This window comes from Hippopotamus amphibius, chromosome 11 (genome assembly GCF_030028045.1).
Source record: "Hippopotamus amphibius kiboko isolate mHipAmp2 chromosome 11, mHipAmp2.hap2, whole genome shotgun sequence".
NCBI lineage: Eukaryota > Metazoa > Chordata > Mammalia > Artiodactyla > Hippopotamidae > Hippopotamus > Hippopotamus amphibius.
In genome coordinates, this window is record NC_080196.1 from 41,909,383 (window position 1) to 41,932,769 (window position 23,387).

General features: G+C 38.4%; 1 protein-coding gene and 1 pseudogene across 2 annotated transcripts in view; one reads left to right on the top strand and one right to left on the bottom strand.

Annotated features, from left to right (window-relative positions):
• Positions 1-23,387, top strand: part of ILRUN (inflammation and lipid regulator with UBA-like and NBR1-like domains) — a 104,060-nt gene that overhangs the window by 38,198 nt on the left and 42,475 nt on the right. For both annotated transcript variants that reach the window (XM_057698983.1, XM_057698984.1), the window contains exons 2-3: positions 844-998; positions 7,081-7,278. In XM_057698983.1, coding sequence (XP_057554966.1) covers positions 844-998; positions 7,081-7,278 — 353 coding nt within the window. The remainder of the gene's footprint in view (positions 1-843; positions 999-7,080; positions 7,279-23,387) is intronic.
• Positions 14,071-14,508, bottom strand: LOC130831183 (60S ribosomal protein L26-like; annotated as a pseudogene).

Sequence of the window (23,387 nt, forward strand, 5' to 3'; positions counted from 1 at the left end):
TGCCTTTTGACCCAGCAGTATCACTCGTAAGACTTTATCCAACAGATGTATACTAAACTATGTGTGCTTAAGCTTATATGTGGAAGAATTAAAGATTGGAAGCAAACTCAAAAGTGGATTGGTTACCTAAATAATGATATATCTATACAGTGGATACAGCTGTAAAAAACAATGAAGATACTCGTGTACTAACTTAGAAATGTCTTCATGATACAGTGTTAAGGGAATAAAGCTAAGGGCAGTGTATAATATGCTACCAATTGTGTAAGAAGGGAGGAAATAAGAATGTATATCATTTGCTTGTATGTGCATAAAGAGGTTCTGAAAGGGTATTTAAGAAAGTAATGTAAACAAATGATTACCTTTGTGTATGTGTGTGTGTAGGAAAGAAGAGATAAGATAGATATTTTTCATTGTATGAAACTTTTGAGCCATGTTCATGTATTACTTTTTTAAAAAATTAAAAAATTAGAATTTTTTTAACTTAAGCTTCTTTGGATTTTAGTCATGGCTACAGAGGAGCTCTCTTTTAATTGACTTCCTTACCTATATTTGCTGTCCTTGTGGGTTAGAGGGAGATTTCCTCAAATTGTTGCTGATGTTGCTAATAAAATTTGTTACTTTCTCTGTGGGCACCTTGGGAAGAAAGTGATGCACAAGTTTGTTGGTCCTGGTGTGTTTCCAGTTGTTCCTCAGCCAGACTCAATGACTCTGAAGATTAACATACCAGGAACCACCTATATATCTTCTATATATAGGTTCTGTAGGTTCCTTTTGTTTGACAATTAGGGTAATATGCTCTGGAGATGACTGAAGTCTTTTGTCTTTTCTCTTTATTTGTAGGAATCTACAAGCAGCAATTGGCGCCTATTATGACTTTGAGAGCCCAAACATCAGTGTGCCCTCTATGTCCTTTGTTGAAGATGTCACTATAGGAGAAGGGGAGTCAATACCTCCTGATACTCAGTTTATAAAAACATGGCGGATCCAAAATTCTGGTAAATGTATAATGAGCAATCTTCCTTGCCTAGTTTTCTTTTTCTTAGTAGTTAAAAGAAATAAGGAAATGTAGCTTAAATTATGTGATTGTGTAACTCTGAGCTTTTCCTTATACATGATGTAGCATTTTCTTGTACTGGTATGTCCTAAACGCCAATAAAAGATTCCTAGATTAGGAAGAATTTAGGTCTTGATGACATTTAAACACGATTCACTATCCTTTTTTAATTATTTATTTATTATTTATTATTTATTTTGGCTGCACCAGGTCTTCGTTGCGGCATGCAGACTCTTAGTTGTGGCATGCATGCAGGTTCTAGTTCCCTGACCAGGGATGGAACCCGGGCCCCCTGCATTGGGAGCAGGGAGTCTTACCCACTGGACCACCAAGGAAGTCCCTCACTATTCTTTTGATACCAGGAACTGGGCCTGTGTGTGGTGGTGGTATTGTCTCTTCCTGTACAGTTGTACTCCATCATTTTACTTCTGCTCTAATTAACCTTCCAGTTATTTCCAGCAGGCTAGAGGAGGTACATCCTTGAATAGAACAAGGTAGTTAAAGCTGTGAGCATCTGCTCTTTTGAAAGCTCATTCCTTTGCAACCACAAGGATAATGTTTTTCTTTGAGCTATCTCTCTGAGATGTTAACATCACTTTGAAAAATAGGGTAAGAAGTATAGGGGTTTGCTCAGTACAGAAAAGATGGAAAGATTGAGAAATTGCTTTTTTAAAAAAACATTGTTTTGACATACTGCTGACTTAAGAAAAATTTAACATAAGTTAACTGTAGTTCTTTGAAAATAGTGTCTGAGTATGTATCTTGTAACTGTTTATTATTACCTTTTACTTGTTAAATTCTAATGACTTTTTAAATTTGAATAAATTTAGTATTTCTTATCTCATCCAGTAACAATTTATGCTGATGGTGAGGATGCTTTAACTTCCTTATTAATGAGGATTTACAAAAGAAATTCTATGAGATGGAAAACTAGACAAAAGGAATATTTAGCTAAAAATTTGTTGGTGTAGGGGAACCATGTCTAGCAAGGTAATCTGATTTGAAATGAAATAAAACTCTGGGGAATCACACCTATAAAAGTGACCTTTTTTTTGGACCTTGTTTACTTTTCAGTTCTTTATACTTCTGTTCTTTTATGTTGGGGAGAAACTGGCTAAGCTAGCCTTTTATATAATAATTAATGTACCAAATTATTATTATTAGTTTTCTGGCCTATTTGGAAGTAACTTTACCCTGGATGAAGGTTTGGTGTGTCACTAAGCAGAAGCACATAATCTGGATTGACCCAGTGTTGCAGATGACTGGGGACATCAGTGGCTTCATAAAATTTTCATTAACTTCTTTTCCCTTTTGGTTATAACAGTGTGGTACATTGTTAGTTTGAGAGGCAGATGGTAATACAGGAAAGTAGCCATGTTTTCTATTTTTCTTGAAATTCTTGTTCCAAGTTTGATTATCTTTACATTGCCTAATTTCTTTCTCACCTTTCTTAATGTTGCCTGCTTTTAAAAATATTGAAACAGTCTCTTTAGGTCAGCTTTAATTCATCATGTTCCTTCTCTGAATTACTAAAATCTGTGTTATTGGTCAAAAAAGCTTTTGAAACCTAGCCATGAATTTTTAAAATGAGTAACATTTGTTTAGAAAGTATAACTTATATTAAAAGTTTTGTTTATTTAAAAGAATTAATCCAAGACCTTGTTTGCTTAATAGCGAAAACACTGGAAATGGTCTGGCTTTCCAGGAGTTATTTATAGTGTTTTTTAAATATTGGAAGTTGTTAGAGTACTGTTGAAATGTTTTAAATACCATCTTGTTGCAGAATGACCATTTTATATTTCAGAAAACCTCTTGGAATATCTATTCACTCAGTAGATAGTTCCTTGGATTAATGGGAGGTTGTTAAGGGATTGATATAAAATGGCTAGAATGTTAAATCAGAACCCCAAAGAGCCTGCCTTTCACCTTGACTTGGAGAAAATTTGTTTTGGTGGGGCTGCCTGCACCTTTCTTCCTGTAAAAGGACATTTTTGTCCCTGTACACCTTTTGAAAAATTGGGCAACAGTTGCTAGAGATTTTACCTTTCAAGATACTTTGAACAAATAGGTTTTTTATTCTTCTGGAAATTGTTCCACCAGTTGTAACATAGTTTTGTGTATGTAAACAAAATGCTTCCCATTTGATTAAGAAGAAACTGGCCTCCCATAATTAAGCGGCAGGTATGTTATGTGAGAGAGATATGGGGAAGCATGCACATGTACTGGTTCTTTGGCATCATCCTAATCTGGCCTGAGTTCTTTCTGGAAATAGAGCGGTAACACAGAAGTAGGGTAGGCTGGGACTTCCCTGGCAGTCCAGTGGTCAAGACACCCAACGCAGAGTACACGGGTTCGATCCTTGGTCAGGGAACTAAGATCCTGAATGCGGCACGGTGCAGGGATGGGGGTGGGAGTGGGGGAAGAAGTAGGGTAGAGCTTAGCTCTTTCTCCTCTGGCTCTCTTACTCTCATTCATAACTTTCCCTAAGAGAGAAGTGCTCACTGAAGGAGTTTCATTAATAATTTTCATGGTGCCTCTCTACTGTCATGTTTCAGGCATACCAGGCATTCAAATTTACAACAGTTGAAATTGATAGGAACTGCATATAGCTGTCCCAGCACCTTCCGCAAAGAAAGATAAATGTCACGCATTGTTTGAAATTAAACGCCTAATATTGTTTAAGTCCTTAGATTCAGATCATAGGAAAACAGAAGTGAGGCATTTAATGACATAGATGCAGAACCCAAACTTTTGGTACTATGTAAGTTTTAGAAGTTTGGGAAACATAACCAGGAATCTTTGCAGTTGAAGTTTAAAATGAAAATTTTGAAACTGTCCCTCTGAAGATGAAAGTAGGCAATTCTCTTTACCAACACTTAAACAGCTTCTCAGCTGCTGCAGCCATGCTCTGCTGCCCAGCTGCGGTGAGTGTTAAACTAAGCATATTATGATGACTCTGGTGTTTCCCTGACTTGAATGAGATACGGGAAGAAAATAGCAACAAGATCAGTGAAGGTCCCTATTTGCATGTAGCTGAATTTGAAATGCAGTCTCTAAACCTACAAAGGTTAAAAAGAGGAGGGGGGTCTTCATTGAGGTTTGTCTTCTGTCTTGCTCTTTGGATGTTCCTTACTGTCTCCAAACTATTACTATAATCACTTATACCTAATAAGTCCCAGACTTTCTGGAACTAATGGACTTTTATTTCGTTTTTGCCGTGCTCTCTATCAGAATTTCCACATGACAGGTTTTTTGTCTTGTTTTGTTGTAACTTTCAATTTTTTTAAATAAAATTACACTCCACGATAACTGGAGAATCACAACCTTAGTCATATGTATGCTTGAAGTACTTAACTTGGAAAGTCATAAAACACAGATTAGTCTTTCTTTTCTTCTAGATATAGCTACCCCCCCCCCCCCCCCCCCCCAATTAAGCCAGTTTGTAACAGACTTAGTTTGAAACCCTAGTGTGTTATACTTTTCAGATCCAGGTTTTTTCCAGTATGCTTAGTGGGGTAGGCCAAATAGCTCATCAGTATTCCCTTTCTTCTGTATCGAGTCAGTATCAGTGACCTTTTAAGAGTTACCTGACCTGACAGTTGGGGCTGTAAGAACTATATGTCATAATAAACTGTTGGTAACTCTCAGAAGGCAGATAATTGGTTCTTCATTTTATAGCGGATTAACACTTTAGAGTTGATGGTGCATTACTCCCAGTTTTTTCTTCAAGAGTCTCTCTAAGTACCACATCAGTAGGGTCTGACGTACTAAAGCTCAGGACTGTAGCCGCATAATTGTTAATAATTTAGCGTTTTACCAACTAACTCAGCTTCCTGGGAATACAATAGTACTCCCGCTTTTGCATAGATGAGAGATCCAACTGTCTCAGCTGCTTGTGCTTGTCTGCTCAGGACAGCCAAGTATTATCTACACATAGTTTGGTTTTCCTTGTTTTCTTTAAAATTCAAAAACAGACACATTCTTGGATTTTCATATAAACACATTTTCTTGTCATAGACGTGTGTGTGTGTATGCATGTGTGTGTATGTGTGTCTTTTAAAACATAATTGTGAATTCAGCCCTATAATAGCAGTTTAATTTTGCTCTTGGATCTTGGTCTTTAAAGAGACTGACATTTTCCAGGGTACTTCACGTCAGCTGCTGCTATTCTTGACCTAAGACAAGTATGCTTTTGTCAGGCCGTAGGCCCCAGAAATGAAAAAAAAAAAGTGCATGTATTGCCAGTGTATCATCCACAACCTTTTCAACAGCAGCAGTTGCCCTTTATAATGTTAACTTAAGAGGGCGCTTTGCTGGCGTGTTTTTTTTTAGAGGGTCTGACAAAGATACAACCACCACTCCATCTGCTAACCACCCCCCCCCCCCCCCCCAGGAAAAAAAAAAAAAAAAAAATCCAAGAACCACAGCAGGTGCCATTCATTATGGGGCTGAGATCTCAGCAAGTAGAGCGTTGGTTGCTTTTCTCTCCGGTTCTCTTTTTCAATAGTAAACCATTAAGTATATGAAAACGGGCCTGCACTTCAAGAACAAGGTACCGAGGAATCCTAGAGTACTGTTAGGAGATGAGTCTCATGCATGCTGAGAGTCCTGCCATGTTCAGCTTTTCGTAGTGATTTATTTTTATAATGATTGTATATATCTCAAAAAAAAGATACATAGAGGTTTCTGTATATAGTAAAAAGGAGTCTATTGGAGAGACTTCACAGGAAAAATCACATCTAGTCACTGTGTGGCTACCTATGACTGGTCAGAATTCAATATATTGATTTCTCATTTGAGTTAGTTTACATGAAAATAGGTGCACAAGAGTGGGGATCAAATAAGACCTTTGTCACTTCCAAAGGGAGAGACATTCCTGCCAAAGCCCTTTCCCTGTCTTGCCACTCCTATTCTTTTTACAAGCACCTCTGGCTGGTGCCATCATCCTTGAGACCACGGGTCATTGTATTGTTACCAGGGCCCTCTGTTCATATTTTCCCCACTGCTGTTTGAACCTGAAAATGAAACTTTTTTTTTTATAAATTTATTTATTTATTATTTTATTGTCTGTGTTGGGTCTTTTTCTTTTTTTTTTTTTGCTATGCGCAGACTTTCTTTTTAGTTGCGGTGAGTGGGGGCTACTCTTCGTTGCGGTGCGCAGGCTCCTCGTTGCCGTGGCTTCTCGTCGTGGAGCTCGGGCTCTAGGCGCGTGGGCTTCAGTAGTTGCAGCACATGGGCTCAATAGTTGTGGCTCATGGGCTCTAAAGCGCAGGCTCAATAGTTGTGGCGCACGGGCTTAGTTGCTCTGCGGCATGTGGGATCTTCCTGGAGCAGGGATCGAACCCGTGTGCCCTGCATTGGTAGGCGGATTCTCAACCACTGCACCACCTAGGAAGCCCTGAAAATGAAACTTTGACTTGACTCCTCTGTCTTATTTGCAGAGTCTTTTGACCCTTGATCTTTGCAGTGTTAGGGACTCCAGAAGAAAAGTCATACATCAGGGGAAAAGCAGTTTCAAAATGAAAATAATACAGAAATTATTCCTCCTGTGTTTCATCCTCTTTCCTCAATGGAAAAACTGGGGACAGTCAGACATATTTTTACTTTGAATGTCAGTTTAAAAAGGTCAAATGCAAATAGACACGTGTTAACTTCTTAGTAGAGAGAGCAGTCCTCCAAAGATGTGGACCTGAGCTTTATTTCCATGGCTCTTTTCAGACATCATTCTTAGGTTCTACAGACTCAGTGCGGTATGTGGCCTTCCCTGGGTCACCCAAAGCACATCTTCTTGAGGAACTGCCTTGCTTTTGCTGTGTATGCTTTCTCTTAGGAATAGACTGTTAGTCAGAGGTTGTTGACTCTGATTCTTTCCGATCAGTGAGATGTTATATAGCTCAAGGATATGGGGATAAGGTTTACATATGTGTGAGAGACAAAGAGGCCTCTTCTACAGTTTTGTAATGAACTGCACCCAGCACAGGACCATTGATTGCCTAACATTTTTTTCTTTTGCTTGAACTCAGGGGCAGAGGCCTGGCCTCCAGGGGTTTGTCTTAAATATGTCGGGGGAGACCAATTTGGACATGTGAACATGGTGATGGTGAGATCGCTAGAGCCCCAAGAGATTGCAGATGTCAGCGTCCAGATGTGCAGCCCCAGCAGAGCAGGAATGTATCAGGGACAGTGGCGGATGTGCACTGCTACAGGACTCTACTATGGAGGTGAGTATGTCCCTGTGCAGCCTAGGGTGAAGGAATTAAGGTAACATCTTACAGCATCCCCAGTGTTGCTCACAGAGCCTGTCAAATTATGTAGTAGGGTGTGGTCTGTTTTAAACAGCAACACCATTCAGGTAAATGACTTGAATTTAATGACTAATTTGTTTAGTCCAGTGCTCTCCTTCTTACACTAGGAATTTAGTTAAAATTTAGTGAAGTGTATGAGATATATCTGGCATCCTAGACAATGATTTAATAGTGCTGTTGTTTTTATTGTATAATCTAGTAGGTGCTGTAAGAATACTGAAGGCAGTCCTTGTTCTCACAGTCTCTAGTCACAAATTGTATAAAAAGAGACAATGCGTGAAATGTGCATACTTCTCTCCACCTGATGAGCTGTCAAGATACTGACACCTCTCACTCCTCTTTATTGCCATACTTTTTGGACAGAGTCTTTTACACTCCTTGTCTCTTCTTCCCATTTACTTTTATTCTTCAGACCAGTCAGTCCTTTACCCACTCCAATGATGTTTATCAGCAACTACCTAGTTTCCAAATCCAGTAGCCACTTTCCAGTCTTCATACTAACTGACCCTCTATCATTTGACACCAAACTCTAAATGTTTTTTGACATGTATACCTTCTTAGACTCACATGATACCTCTCTTGTTTCTCCTCTGAATGTTTTTTCTCTGTCTAGTCTCTTCTTGGCCTTGGGACTACAGGCATACCTTGATTTATTGCTGTTCATTTTATTGTGCTTTACAGATAATTTTGTTTTTTACAAATTGAAGATTTGTGACAACCTTTTGTTGACCAAGTCTGCTGGCACCATTTTTCCAGTAGCATTTGCTCACTTTGTGTCTGTGTCACATTATGGTAATTCTCACAACATTTTGGACTTTTTCATTATTATTATATTTGTTACGGTGTTCTGTGGTCAACAATTTATGATGTTACTATTGTAATTGTTTTGGGGTACCACGAACTGTGCCCACATAAGAGTGAACTTAATTGGTAAATGTGTGTGTTCTGACTACTCCACCAATTAGCCATTCCTCCATCTCTCTTCCTTCTCCTTGGGCCTCCCTATTCCCTGAGACACAGCAATATTGAAAGTAGGCCAGTTAATAACTCTACAATGGCCTCTTAAGTGTTCAGGTGAAAGGAAGAGTCACACATCTCTCACTTTAAATCAAAAGCTAGAAATGCTTAAGCTTAGTGAGGAAGGCATGTCAAAAGACAAGACAGGCCAGAAGCTAGGTCACTTGCACCAAACAGCTAAGTTTTGAAAGCAAAGGAAAAGTTCTTCAAGGAAATAAAAAGTGCTACTCCAGTGAACACACAAATCACAGGAAAGTAAACAGCCTTATTGCTGATGTGGAGAAAGTTTGAGTAGTCTGGATAGGAGATCAAATCAGCCACAGCATTCCCTAAAGCCAAAACCTAATCCAGAGCAAGGCCCTGACTCTCTTCAACTCTGTGAAGGCTGAGAGAGGTGAGGAAGCTGCAGAAGAAAAGGTTAAAGCTAGCAGAGGAAAGAAGCCGTCTCTATAACACGAAAGTGCAAGGTGAAGGAGCAGGTGCTGCTGTAGAAGCTGCAGCAAGTTATCCAGGAGATCTAGATAAGATAATTCATGAAGGTGGTGGCTACACTAAACAACAGATTTTCAGTGTAGACAAAATAACCTTATATTGGGAGAAGATGCCATCTAGGATTTTCATAGCTAAAGAGAAGTCAGTGCCTGGCTTCAAAGGACAGGCTTTCTTGTTAGGGGCTAATGCAGCTGGTGGCTTTATGTTGAAGCCAGTGATCATTTACCATTCTGAAAACTCTAGGGCCCTTAAAAACTATGCTAAATCTACTCTGCCTAAGCTCTGTAAATGAAACAACAAAACCTGGATGACTGTACATCTGTTTGCAACATGGTTCTCTGAATATTTCAAGCTCACTGTTGAGACTTACTGCTCAGAAAAAAAGATTCCTTTCAAAATGTTACTACTCATTGACAATGCTCCTGGTCACCAAAGACCTCTGGTAGAGATGTATAATGAGATTTTCATGTCTGCCAACACAACATCCATTCTGTAGCCATAGATCAAGGAGTCATTTCCACTTTCAGGTCTTATTCTTTAAGAAATACATTTTATGAGGCTATAGCTGCCATAGGTAGTGAATCCTCTGATGCATCTGGGCAAAGTAAGTCCTTCTGGAAAGGATTCACCATTCTAGATGCCATTAATAACATTTGTGATTCATGGGAGGAGGTCAAAATATCAACATTAACAGGAATTTTGGAAGAAGCTGATTGCAACCCTCATGGATGACTTTGGAGGGGTTTGAGACTTCAGCCGAGGAAGTAACTGCAGATGTGGTGGATGTAGCAAGAGAGCTAGAAGCAGAGCCTGCAAGATGTGACTGAATTGCTGCCCTCTCAGGATGAAACTGTAACCGATGGGGAGTTACTTTTTACGATGAGCAAAGAAAGTGGCTCCTGGAGATGGTATCCACCCTGGTGAAGATGCTGTGAAGACTGTTGAAATGACAACAAAGGACTCAGACTATTGTATAAACTTACTTGATAAAGCAGTGGCAGGGTCTGAAAGGACTGACTCCCAATTTTGAAAGACGTTCTCCTCTGGGCAAAATGCTATCAAACAGCACTGCATGCTACAGGGAAGTCGTTTGTGAAAGGAAGAGTCAGTCAGTGCAGCAAACTTCATCAGCAACTACCAAGCTGATCGGTCTGCAGCCATCAGCATGGAGGCAAGACCCTCCACCAGCAAAAAAGATTACAACTCACTGAAGGCTCAGATGATGGTTAGCAGTTTTTGCCAATAAAATATTTTTTAATTAGGATACGTACATTGTTTTCTTAGATATAATACTATTGCATGCTTGATAGGCTACAGTATAGTCTAAACACAATTTTAATATGTACTGGAAAACCACAAAATTCGTGTGACTTGCTTTATGGCAATACTCACTGTATTTCATTGGTCTGGAACCGAACCAGCTGTATCTGCAAGGTATGTCTGTACTAGATTGTGAGCTGGGCTCTGTTCATGCTTAGTGACCTCATCCACCCACCTGACTTCAGCTGTCACCAGTACAGCATACATGGCATTGCTCAAAGTCATGTCTGTGGTGCAGACTCTTCGGAGCTTCAAACCTGTATTTAAGTGCTAGGGAAAGAATTCCTGGATATTCTGTAGAGTTTTCAATTTTAACATCTCCTAGGCAAAACTTTTATTCTTACCGGCACCCCACTGAGATGATCAGGCCAGAAGTTTGAGTCATTTTTTGTTCTGTCTTATCATCCTTAATCACAGACCGTTTCCTATTTGTTTCTCTATATCCTAGGTCCTAGAGATCCAGAGAAAAATAAATAAAAAATAGTTCTTGTCCTCAAGGGAGCTCTTAACTGGACCCATGGTCAGTGGGACCTTTGGAGTTGTTTCAAGGAGTCCTGCAATTAATTTTCTCATATGTGTTTTTGCAGCCAGTGGAAACTTGAAGTATTTTTCTACCTGAAAAAATTTTAATGTTAGAATGTGTATCTCATAGTGTCATGCTTTGTAACATTGTTCTTTGCCAGAAACCTTAGTGCCTCCTGTCATGGAGCCAAACTCCTTGGCATAGGGCTTACAGCTCCTTATGATCTGGTCTGGCCTCATTTTCATTTTCATCCTCAGTCACCTCTTTACTCCCCATAGCCAGTCTCCAAAGACACCACATGATTTCACTTCTTCATGCCCTTGCTTATTGTTGTTCCATTGCCTGAAATACCTTTTTCTTTACAACAAACCCCTGCTCATCCTCGGTGCCCTGGTGAAGTCACCTTTCTTCCTTCCTCCTCCCTTTTTTTAATTCTCCCCTCTACCCCAAGGAAATACTTGCCTCCCTTTGCACTTATGCACACACTTGTTATTACAGTTAACACGTTGTGTTTAGGTGTTTGCTTGCTTATCCTGTTCTCCTACTAGACAGTGAACTATTTGTTGAGTAAAGAATCAACATCTTGTAACAATCATGTATCAGAATGCAGAGGGATTATTTTGTCCCTTCTTTTCTGGACTCTGTTTTCAGGCCACCTCTCCTGAGAATTTTCTTACTTGCACAGTTGGAAATAGTTTCTCCCATTGCTGAGCTCCATTTCATAATCTCTTTCCCTCTCACTCCTTTACCTTTCTTTGGCACTTTACCTCTTTCTGCCCAGTTCATTTGATGAGTGTCTAATATCTCCTTTAAAACTTAAGGTGATACATGTCTCATTTATCTTTGTAACTTCTGAAAAAACTGAGCCCAGTGCAGAGTGAAGAGTGACTGCTCAATAAATTTTTAAAAAATAAATTTATTTATTTATTTATTGGCTGCGTTGGGTCTTCGTTGCTGCGCCGGGACTTTCTCTAGTTGCGGTGAGCGGGGTCTCCTCTTCGTTGCAGTGCAAGGGCTTCTCATTGCAGTGGCTTCTCTTGTTGCACAGCACAGGCTCTAGGCGAGAGAGCTTCAGTAGTTGTGGCACATGGGCTCAGTAGTTGTGACTCACGGGCTCTAGAGCACAGGTGCAGTAATTGTGGCGCACGGGCTTAGCTGCTCCACAGCATGTGGGATCTTCCCTGACCAGAGCTCTAACCCATGTCCCCTGCATTGGCAGGCGGATTCTTAACCACTGTGCCACCAGGGAAGTCCCACAATAAATTTTAAAATGCATGTCAGTGTTTTTAAGGGAGGAGGAAGACAACATACATGATTTTTTTAAAAAAATGTCTTTGATGCAAAGATACTGCTTCATGGTGTTCTCCCATGTTTGAGAGCTCTAGTCTTATTTGTGTGTGTGTGTGCTTTAGTGTTAAATTAAAAATAATTATCACTATATGGGCCATTAAAATTTATACTTGTAACATCCCTCTCAAATTTTATAAGTAGGTAGAGTATAAATATACTATCTCTGAAGGCAGTAAAAAATTTAAAGCTTTCTTGGTCATATAGTCTGTGAGTTGTCTTTCAGGACTTTGAAATCTAATACCTTCAGGAGATCTTAATAATTCATCTGGGGACTTCCCTGTTGACGCAGTGGTTAAGAATCCGCCTGCCAACGCAGGGGACATGGGTTCGATCCCTGGTCCAGGAAGATCCCACATGCCGCAGAGCAGCTAAACCCCTGAGCCACAACTATTGAAGCCCATGTGCCTAGAATCCATGCTCTGTAACAAGAGTAGCCACCGCAATAAAAGAAGCCACCTCAGTGAAAAGCCTGTGCACCATAAGGAAGTGTAGCCCCTGCTCACCACACTAGAGGAAGCCCGCACGCAGCAATGAAGACCCAACGCAGCCAAAAACTAAATAAATAATAAATAAATCTTTGAAAAAAAATTAATCTGATTCCATGATTTTCAAGCATTTTTCTTAATCAGTGGAACCCTTTCATTGATAAAAGTGTGCGTGGAATGCTTCCTCCAAAAGAGAGAAAAGATAAAAATGAAACTGGCTTTGTTGAATTGGGAGCCTCTTTTGCCTGTGTTTCCCTGCTTTCTGTCTGAGATGACCTCCAGGGCTCTGTGGAGTATAGTTTGCAAAGCCTTCATCTACTCTAATAAAGAATTTAATTCCATTTACAAGCTACCATATTCCATTGAATTCACTTTACTGTTGATTCTAGAACATATCATTATAGCAGAACTGTTAAACGACTAGCAGAAAGTGAAATATACATAATATACATAAAACTACAACTGTGAACATGTGAAAAAAAATAAGGTGCCATGTTAACCTTGGCATGAATGGCTCTTTCAGTTTTTCTGCTCACTCTTAGCTTGCTAGTGCATTGAGTATAGTGTAGTGGTAGGAGTTTGGAATGTAGGACTACATTGCCTAGGCACAAACTTGGGCAAGTTGGTAACTTCTCTATGTCTCATCTTTCTGGGTTTTTTTGTTTTCTTTTGTTTTTTAATTTTTTTTTCATGTGTACCTTTTTTTTTTTTTTTAAGTCTTTATTGAATTTGTTACAGTATTGCTTCTGTTTTATGTTTTGGCTTTTTGGCCATGAGGCATGTGAGATCTTAGCTCCCCTACCAGGGATTGAACCCGCACCCCAGGCATTGAAAGGCAAAGTCTTAACTGCCGTACTCCCAGGGAAGTCCCTCATCTTTCTTTTTTAACAACAAAGCTTGTTTTGTTTGTTTGTTTTTGTTTTTGGTTGGGTGGTCTCTTCTTTAAAGTAGTAAGGATTTTTATTGTCAAAACAAGTAAGAGATACAAGCAACAGGGATCTTCCTGGAGCTGGGATCAAACCCGTGACCTCTGCATTGGCAGGTGGATTCTTAACCACTGCGCCACTTAGGAAGCCTGGTCTCTTCTTTAGTCTTTAGATGGTCTTCTCTAGAAAGAATCCGTTCTTCTTATTTTTCCAATAATACTTAAGTTGTTTGAGCTCATTTCTCTTCCTGAAAGGAATTTTTGCTATATTTAATAATTTACAAGGTGGGTCTTCTCCCCTCATTTTAGATTGGTTGTATTCTTTCAGTCTCTCAACAGGAGTGTGCTATTGGCATATTATGTGGACAGTTCTTCATTCTGTGGGGCTTATTTATAAGACCCTAGGCCCTCTGACTAAATACCTATATCTTCCCATGTTCGTCTTTACAGCCACCCCTCCTCTCCCACCACACACATTTCTAACTCCCTTGGTTGAGTACCACTAAGTATTTGATTCTTGGCAGAGTTATTTTCTTTTTCTTTTTCTTTTTTTTCCGTTTTAATAGTTTTTAATGAAAGTTGTATACAAGATTTCTTTACTCCTGTGTCTTCTCAATTGTTTCTTCCATATATTTGCCCTTTTCCTTTCCTACTTGGCGAGATCTGGCTTTATGTTCAAGAATCTTTTTGCAGTCTTTGTCCAGTTTTAGTCTGGTGATGACCACCTTGCTGGGGTGAATGCCCACACGGACAGTCATGCCATTAGCCTTCTGCCACTGCACTTGTTCCATGTAGATGACATGTTTCTTCCTGTAAACCTGGACTGCTTTGAGAATTTGCTGCCCTTTGTAGTGCCCTCAGACAACCTGAACTTCATCATCCTTTCAGATGGGCATGGATTGGACATTGTACTTCTGTCTCAGCTCTTTAGAGAGAGGAGAAGACATAATCTTCCTGCGAATGTGGGACAGTGCATTGAAATGCCTTTTCCAGTTCTTGGTTTGGTCAGAAGTCACAAACGGATTGGACTTCATTTTGGCCGCTGGCACTCCAGCGATGGCCGCAGAAGGGAAGAGCAGCAGAGTTATTTTCAAGGCCAAGCTTTTTTTTTTTTTTTTTTTTTTTTTACTTTTTTTGGCTGCATGGCGGGAGTCAGAGTCTTTCCCTTTTTCTTTTTCTTTTTTTCCTATTTTCTATTTTTTTAGGCAGCGCCGTGTGACACATGGGATCTTAGTTCCCTGACCAGGGATTGAACCCATGCCCCCAGTTTTAACCACTGGACAACCAGGGAAGACCCCCAAACATTTTATTTTATCTTTTTTCTACAGATTTTTACTTCTTAGATAAAAGCAGCGTGTTATCTAATGCCTACTTTATGTCAGGCATTGTAGTGGGCTTTTTCATATAAATTATCTCATAAGGGAAGTATTAGCTGCGCTTAATGGGTGAGGAAACCAAAGACCAGAGATAATTAATGACTTATCTCAGTTTCAGTGAAAGTTATAAATTAGCTATAAGTTATAGTTATAAATTAACAAAAGTAGTTTTATGCTCTTTGCCATTGGACACTACTGTATTTGGTTCACAGGGAAACTTTGACTCCACGGTGTTAGTACTTGGCAGAGTTTAGGGAGACTGGGGTATATGGTCCCTAAATCCTCTCCATTTCCAGAATAAATGGGAATGACGGACAGGCTGAGATCAGCAAGGTGACTCTTAGGTAGCTGAGTGAATATCTGCATTCCCCAAGAAGTTCCTGCTTGCCAGGAGGTAGACAGTTCCTCTGGGACACTTGACTCTTGGGAAGGAGTAAGGAGTGTGAGTGCTTGTCACCATTTTGGCCTTGGTACAAGCACGCCTCCCCTCTTTCTGGTAGAGTGCCCTCTTTCAAAGTTCCACAGGAGAGGGAATTCCCTAGTGGTCCAGTGGTTAAGACTCCCCACTCCCAATGCAGGGGGTGCCAGTTCCATCCCTGGTCAGGGAACTAAGGTCCCATATGCCGCACTGAGCAGCCAAAAAAAAAAAACCCCAAACAAACCCGCACACAAAAAACAAAGTTCCACAGGAGAGCTGTACCCCTGCACTTAATAATTCTTTCTAAAGCAGAAGGGTTCTAGTTGTGAAGCAGGCACTGAGGTCACATGATACATGCTGATGAGGGTTTCTTCCACTTGAAATAGCTCTTGTTAAATGCTTCACATGGGTTCTTAAGGACAATTCACATGTAGATTAAATACTTATACATTATTCATTTAGTTTTCTCAAAGGTTAGAAATGGAACTTCCCTTATTAAGCTCCTAAAACATAATATGTAATATAGTCCCACAGGTTAGGAAACTTAATGGGTGCTGTATGTAAACCACACTGTTTATTTCTTAAAACCTTTGTAAGCTGTTCTTCCAGCTTCTCCAGTTTACGGAATGTCCACCTTAACCAGGTAGTGCAGGACTGCCCCTCCTCATTCTTCTCCAGTGTTTTAACTGATCATATTATAAAAGAAACTCTGGTTTCATAGACTTCCTCCAGACTCTACACGGGTGTCTTCTATTTAGATATTGTTCTGCTTGGTATTTCTACCAGTTCTCTTGCGCTTTTGCCTGTTGACCCCACCTTTAGAATGTCTCTCTTTTATGTTGCACTCAAAAAGCCTGCTTAATTTGCTTCTAGAAGATCCTCAGTAAGATGCTCTCTGTTTCAATTCTGATCTCTAGATCCCTCCAGTATCAGAAATAGGAGTAGCCCTTGAAAATAACAGATTTCTTTTTTGATAAAAGAAATGCTAGCCTAAGCTGATTGTGATTTATATGGGTAATGTTTTTAGAAGGGACATTTCAATATGTAAAGGAGATCTGAAATCCTTAGATATCTTTACATTATAAGGTCTACATTGTTTAAAAGGTGATGGGCAAAAAAAAAGTGATGGGCTATTTCAGCTTCAGAGAAGGAAGCCTGCTGGTTTGTACAAGCCACTTGATTGCACTGACACCAAGTGGTCATTTGTTTGGTGGTCGTGTCCAGGCAGTTCTGCAGGAGTCAAAGGCAGTGTGAAGTGGCTCTACTGTTCAGATTAATCTCTAAAATGCAGACATCTGGGTCTGAACCTCTGTGAAGCATGGGAAATCAAGAGATTAGATGAAACAGTGATAGATCTTTAAAGTGTAGTAAATGAAATATTTGCATGTCTAGGTATGAAGCGTCAAATGTTTTAACTACTTGGAAATTCAAATGTGAGCAGTTTTCATGTGAACTGTTAGTGCTAACACTCTTTGCTTTGTAATTAGTTTTATTATTTCTCAGTAGACCAAACATATGTCTAAAGGTTTGGTAGAAGAGCAAAAATATAATTTGAAAGCAGCATCTTTTTCTTTTATGGTAGCCAGAGCCCTTCTGATAGCAGAAATGTCTTCGATCTGGAATGTTAGGTTCCAAGAATTCTGAATTTTGGGATTGACAGTTCCGTAAAATTTTTTAACCAAATATAATTCTTTATTAAAATATTGATATACTTACTGTTGAAAATAGTTGTAAAACCACTTACCATTTAAAAAATAAATACTTAGGCATAATTTGCTTTTTAAAAAAATGTAATTCTCTTTTGTGTGTATGCATTGGCTAAGGGCTATAGCTTAGATAGAATCTAATTAAAAAGTGTTTAGTTACTTAGAGAGTATATCCCTATCATAGTAAAACATATACACATAAAACTTCCTGCACTTCTTTGATTCTTATGTGACAGTAATTTTATTATTATTTTTTATTTTTTTATTTTTTTCTATCACATGGGCTCAATAGTTGTGGCTCACGGGTTCCAGAGCACAGGCTCAGCAGTTGTGGCTCACGGGCCCAGCTGCTCCACAGCATGTGGAAGCCTCCCAGAGCAGGACTCGAACCCACATTCCCTGCACCGGCAGGCGGATTCCCAACCACTGCGCCACCTAGGAAGTCCTGACAGTAATTTTAATATGCATTGTTGGTTTAATGACGACTTTTCTTTTGAGGAGAAGGGAAGAGCATTATCATATTAAATGAACGTATTTGATCATATGATGCATTTTGATTTCAGAAATATTAAAAATGAGGCAAAAAGTAAGACTTACAATGTTGGAGACAGGTACACTTCCCCGTCACAAAAAATGTTTACATACATGCTGAAATTGTTTCAGATGAGTAATTCTTAAGGTTTTACTGAATTGTTGTGTGATGGGAATTTTTCATAAGTGCCATTATGTACACTTGCCACTGAATCAGACCAGAGCATATCTCTTATAAATAAGGAAGAAAGCATAATTACTTCCTATTCAAGTCATGGTGAATACCTAATTTATCAGTACAGTGGACCCCCTGCCTTGTCCTTGGGGTATACATTCTAAGACCCCCACTGGATGCCTGAAACCATGGATAGTGCTAAACCCCGTATATACTATGTTTTTTCCTGTACGTACATACCTATGAGGAAGTTTAATTTATAAATTAAGCACAATAAGAGATTAACATGAACTAATAATAAAACAGAACAGCTATAACAATGTGCTGTAATAAGAGGTATGTGAATGTGGTCTGTCTCCCTCCTTCTCTCTCTCCCCCTCTCTCAAAATATCTTATCATTTGTACTCACCCTTCTTGTGATGATGTGAGGTGATAAAATGCCTATAAGGAGGATCATAAGCTTTGAATGATCCTAGGTCATTAAGCCATAACAATGTTGAATGGTTGGATGTCAGGAACAGACGATGTCAATAGTTGGGGGCTCTGGGTGGGATGGAGCAGGAAGGCATGAGATTTCATCATGCCCCTTAGAATGGTGTGCAATTTAAAACTTATGAACTGTGTGTTTCTGGAACTTTCCATTTAGTATTTTCAGATTTGAGGTTGGCCTCAAGTAACTGAAACTTGCAGAAAGCAAAATGGGATTGGGGGAGACTACATAACTACTGAAAAATATGTGGTTTTTTTTTTTTTTTAACAGAATGGGGATTAGTGTCTAAAATAATATGATGCAGTTTATATTCCTTAATTATTGCTCATAATGTAGCCTTTTTTTTATTTTAAAAAACCTCCTATTAGTTTTGTAGTTAACGGTAGGAATCTTTGAAGAGGGGATCTTCTTACTGAAAAGCAAATTCCATTCTGTTCCCATAATGATGCTCTGACACTAGCCACACAGTGTTCTAATGAGTTTTTCCTTGGAATGGCAAAGATATTTATCATTTAGAATTAGTTCATTCTGTAATCTTTATCTTGAAAGAAAAATCCCTTTTTAAAAAGCTCTCAGTTTTTCTCCTTTTAACTTTAAAGAGCTTATGGTTTCCTTTCTTTACAAAGAGAATGTCAGTGTCAGACATTTGGCTCCAGGTAGGAATGTTTTACTTAGTAGTGATCAGTGTCCTTCCGGTTTCCTCTTATGCTTTCTAAGAGTTTTGCTTGTACTTTGTTTTGAGATGGTCTTGAAAGTAAGTGAATTCTAGAGTGGGTCAGGCTTTGGCTTAGTAATTACTTCAAAGTCATTTTTTCTGTTTTTTAGTTTTACAATTGTCTTTTGTATTTAGAAATCAGAAGTGATTAGGAAAGCAGACCTTATCAGACCTAAGTCTTACTAAGATTTTAAAGGACATTTAATAGTACATTTTATTTAACTCATTATAGCCTAAATAGTATCATTTTAACATGTGGCTTTAGTTACATTTCAGGCACTCAGTAGCTACATGTGGCTAGTGGCCTGCAGCTCTATAAATTCCTATGTTGTACCAATTTTTTTTCCCCCACAAATTGTATAGAATTGGTGGCCGTCTTCTAAAGAATTTGCTAGTGAAACCTTCTGTGCTGGGGGTGGGGGTCTTTTTTGAAAGTTTAAAATTACTAATACAATTTATTTTTATAGTTGCAGATCTGTTCATGTTATCTTTCATCTTGGGTGACTTTGGGTAATTTCAAGGAATTGGTCCTTTTCACTAAATTGTTGAATTTATGTGTGCAGAATTGTTTGTACTAACCTTTATTATCATTTTAATGCTTTCTGTGTCTGTAGTGATAATCCTCTCTCATTCTTGATATTTTGTGTCTTTTTTTCTTTAATAATCTTGATAGATTTCTTAATTTTAAGAAAACTAGCTTTTAGTTTCATTGATTTTTCTCTATTTTTCTGTTTTCAGTTACATGGATTTCTGCTCTTAATTTCATTATTTCCCTCCTGCTTCACTTGGGTTTATTTTATTTTTCTTGTATCTTAAGATGGAAGCTTGGGGTCATTGATTTGAAACCTTTCTTTTATAATGTAAATGTTTAGTATTATTCTCTTAGTCTGTTTGAGCTGCTGTGGACTGGGTGGCTTTTATTTCTTACATTTCTGGAGGCTGGGAAGTGTAAGAGAGATGCTGGCAGATTCAGTGTCTGGTGAGGGCTAGTTTCCTACTTCATAAGATGGCCTTCTCACTATATCCTCTCTGGGGTCTTTTTTAATAAGGATGTTAATCCCAATCATCAGGGCTCTACCCTCATGACCTAATCACCTCTCAAAGAGACAACTTCGAAACACACTCACAGTGAGGATTAAGTTTCAAGATAAGAATTTGATGAGGGGAGGATACAAGTGTTTAGTCCATAACAACTGCAGATTTCCCTCAGAGTACTGCTTTTAGCTGCATACCATAAATTTTGAAATACTGTATTTTCATTTTCATTCAGTTCAAAGTATTTTCTAATTTCCCTTGAGACTTCCTGTTTGACCCATGGATTATATTGAAATATGTAGTTAAGTTTCCAAATGTTTGGTAATTTTTCTGTTGTCTTGTTTGATCATTTCCAGTTTAATTCCATTATGTTAAGAGATTTGTGTGATTTTAATTCTTTTAAATTTAAGGTGTTTTTAACCCAAGAGATATTGTCTGTCTTGGTGAGTATTTCATGTGCACCTTGAAAGGATGTGTATTTTGCTATTGTTGGCTGGAGTGTTGTATAAATGTCAGTTGGATCCAGTTGGTTGATGCTATTGTTCAGTTCCTCTGTATCTTGATAGATTTTTATTGGGACGGGGGAACAACTAGTTCTATCTCTTACTGAGAAAAGAGTGTTAAAGTCTTCAGCCTCAGTTTTGGATTTGTCTGTTTCTCCTTTCAGTTTTGTCAGTTTTGGGTTCGTGTATTTTAAAGGTTTGTTGTTAAGTGCATACACATTTAGGATTATATCTTCAATGTGCCCGACGCATTTATTATTGTGTAATGTCCCTCATTGTAGCTGGTAATTTTCTTCACTCTGAAGTCTGATATTAATATAGCCACTCTAGCTTTCTTTGATTAGTGTTTGCATGCTCTATCTTTTCCTAGCCTTTTAATTTTAACCTACCTATATCACTATATTTGAAGTTTCTTATAGATACCATATAGTTATGCTATTTTTTTCCCATTCTGACAATCTCTGTCTTCTAATTGATGTGTTTAGACTATTCACACTTACTATAATTATTGATATATTTGAATTTAGTTCAACCATTTTATTATTTGAGGACTTTGAAATCAATTACATCACTAAACTTACTTGTGATTAAACTCTTTTAAAAATGTATTTGTCCTGGTAATAAAAGAAATATATGACCTATACAGAAAATATAAAGAAAAAAGGAACATTTATTCTGAAATACAGATATAGACACTTAGTGTATGTATCCAAATATTAAAAGCATAAAAAATTTTGGTTTCCAAATTTGGTATTGTGCTACATATAGTTGTGCAACCTACTTTTATCTTACTAATATTTTAGAACCTTTCCCCCTACTATTAACCAAAATATTGTAGATCATTCTTTCTTTTTCAGTTGAGATAAAATTCACATAACAAATTAACCATTTAAAGTGTACAATTCATTGGTGTTTAGTACACTCACAGAATTGTGCAACCATCATCTGTTTAGTTACAGCACATTTTTATTACCCCCAAAGGAAACTCCATACCCATTAAGCAGCCAGTCATTCATAAAGCCCCTGGTGACCACTAATGTACTTTTTGTCTCTATGGGTTGATAATTCATTTTGCTGTGTTGGGGCAAGATATATAAATAATAAAATATATTAGATCAAATAATAAGATATATTAGCCATCTCAAAAACAGAATCTGGGCTGCTTACTAAGAATGAACAAACCGTAACTTATTTGACTCATTTATAGTTAAATTCTTAAATGTTCTTTTTTATTAAAGAAGGACAGTAGAGTAGCAGCATGAACTTTGAAGTCATACCATCTAGGTTTGACTTCTAGTTCAGCAGTGCAATAGCAGTGTGACCTTTAGGAAGTTATTTTACCTTTCAATGACTCAGTTTCTTCACCTATAAAATAAGGAAAACAGTACTTACCTCATACAGTTTTGAGGGAATTTGAGGAGTTAATGCATGTAAAAGCTTTTAGAACAGCACCTGGCATGGTAAGCAGTGAATAGGCGTGTGGTGGTGGTGGTGGTGCTGCTGGTGCTGCTGCTGCTGCTGCTTATTATTATTAAAAGATACAGCTATATTGTGAAACCTTATGCAGTAATCCTCCCTCAACTCTCAATATATCTTCTAAGAACTCTCTTAGTAAAGATTCCGTAAGGTTTTTCCATCTCAAATATCTCAGTGATCTCTTGACCTGGTGGCATCTTCAGGGTGGAGTCAAAGATTACAGGTCATAAAACCAGAAAGGTGTTACACTTAGGTGGAGTACCCAAGGCAGAAGAATATGAAGCTTAATATGCACTGAAAATTAATGCAGATAATTAAAATTTTACCAGAGCAGAAACCTCCAGCAGAAACCTCTGTGGGAAGCAGTACTGGGGCAGAAAAACCAGAACTGTAATTGACAAATTGCTTTAGGCTCAGCGTGGACAAGCCTGAGAGGTGAAGACTCTGGGAGTGTCCCCACGCTTTTGTGAGTTTTACCTCAAGAGTCTCTACCTGGTTTTCCCAGTGAATATTGGGGAAAAAAAATACCCTAATTCTTCTGGCAGGAGAAGGGGGAAAGTAACTGTTTTGAAATTACCCAGAATTATTGTGTTTTTCTTAAGGCCTGCACTCAGGAGAAATTATTTTACCAGAACCTTACCTGCTGTGGGTTTATCAGAGCCTAACTGACCTGGGGGAAGGGAAATGCCCAGCTGCAGTCCCCTGAGCCATCCTGTCCCATAAATAGGGAAGAAAACTGAGAAGCACTGATGAAGTTCATAGTCCTGGGGCACAGGCTCACCAAAAGACTGAGGCCTAGGACTGCAGAATGCTTCCCCTCCCCTTACACCTAAAAGGCTTTTTCTACAGTTCCTTCTACGCTGTATATCATGTATACCTTTCAACAGAAAAGGAAAAGACAAAAAACACAGTTTGAAGAGACTGAACATGCATCAGAACCAGAGTCAGACATGGCAGGAGTTTTAGAGTTATCAGACTGGGAATTTTCAAAATCTGTGGTTAATATGCTAAAGCCTTTAATGGGAAAAGTAGACAACATGCAATAACAGATGGATAAAGTAAGCAGAAAGGTAGAAATTCTAAGAAAACAAAACCAAAAATGCTAGAGATGAATTCTTTGATGAGCTTATTAGTAGACTGGGCCCAGCTGAGGAAAGAATTTCTGAGCTTGAGGATATATGTCAGTAGAAACTTTCAAAACTAAAAATCATAGAGAAAAGAGACCGGGGGAAAAAATGGAAAAGAATACCCAAGAAATGTGGTACAACTACAAAAGATGTAACATACACATAATTGGAATACTAGAAGGAGAAGAAAGAAAGGAACAGAAGAAACATTTAAAGCAATAATGACTGAGAATTTTCCTAAATTAACATCAGACACCAAACCACAGATCTAAGAAGCTAAGAGAACACCAAGGAGAATAAATGCGCAAAAAACTACATATAGGTAAATCATACTCATAATACAGAAAATTGAAGATAAAGA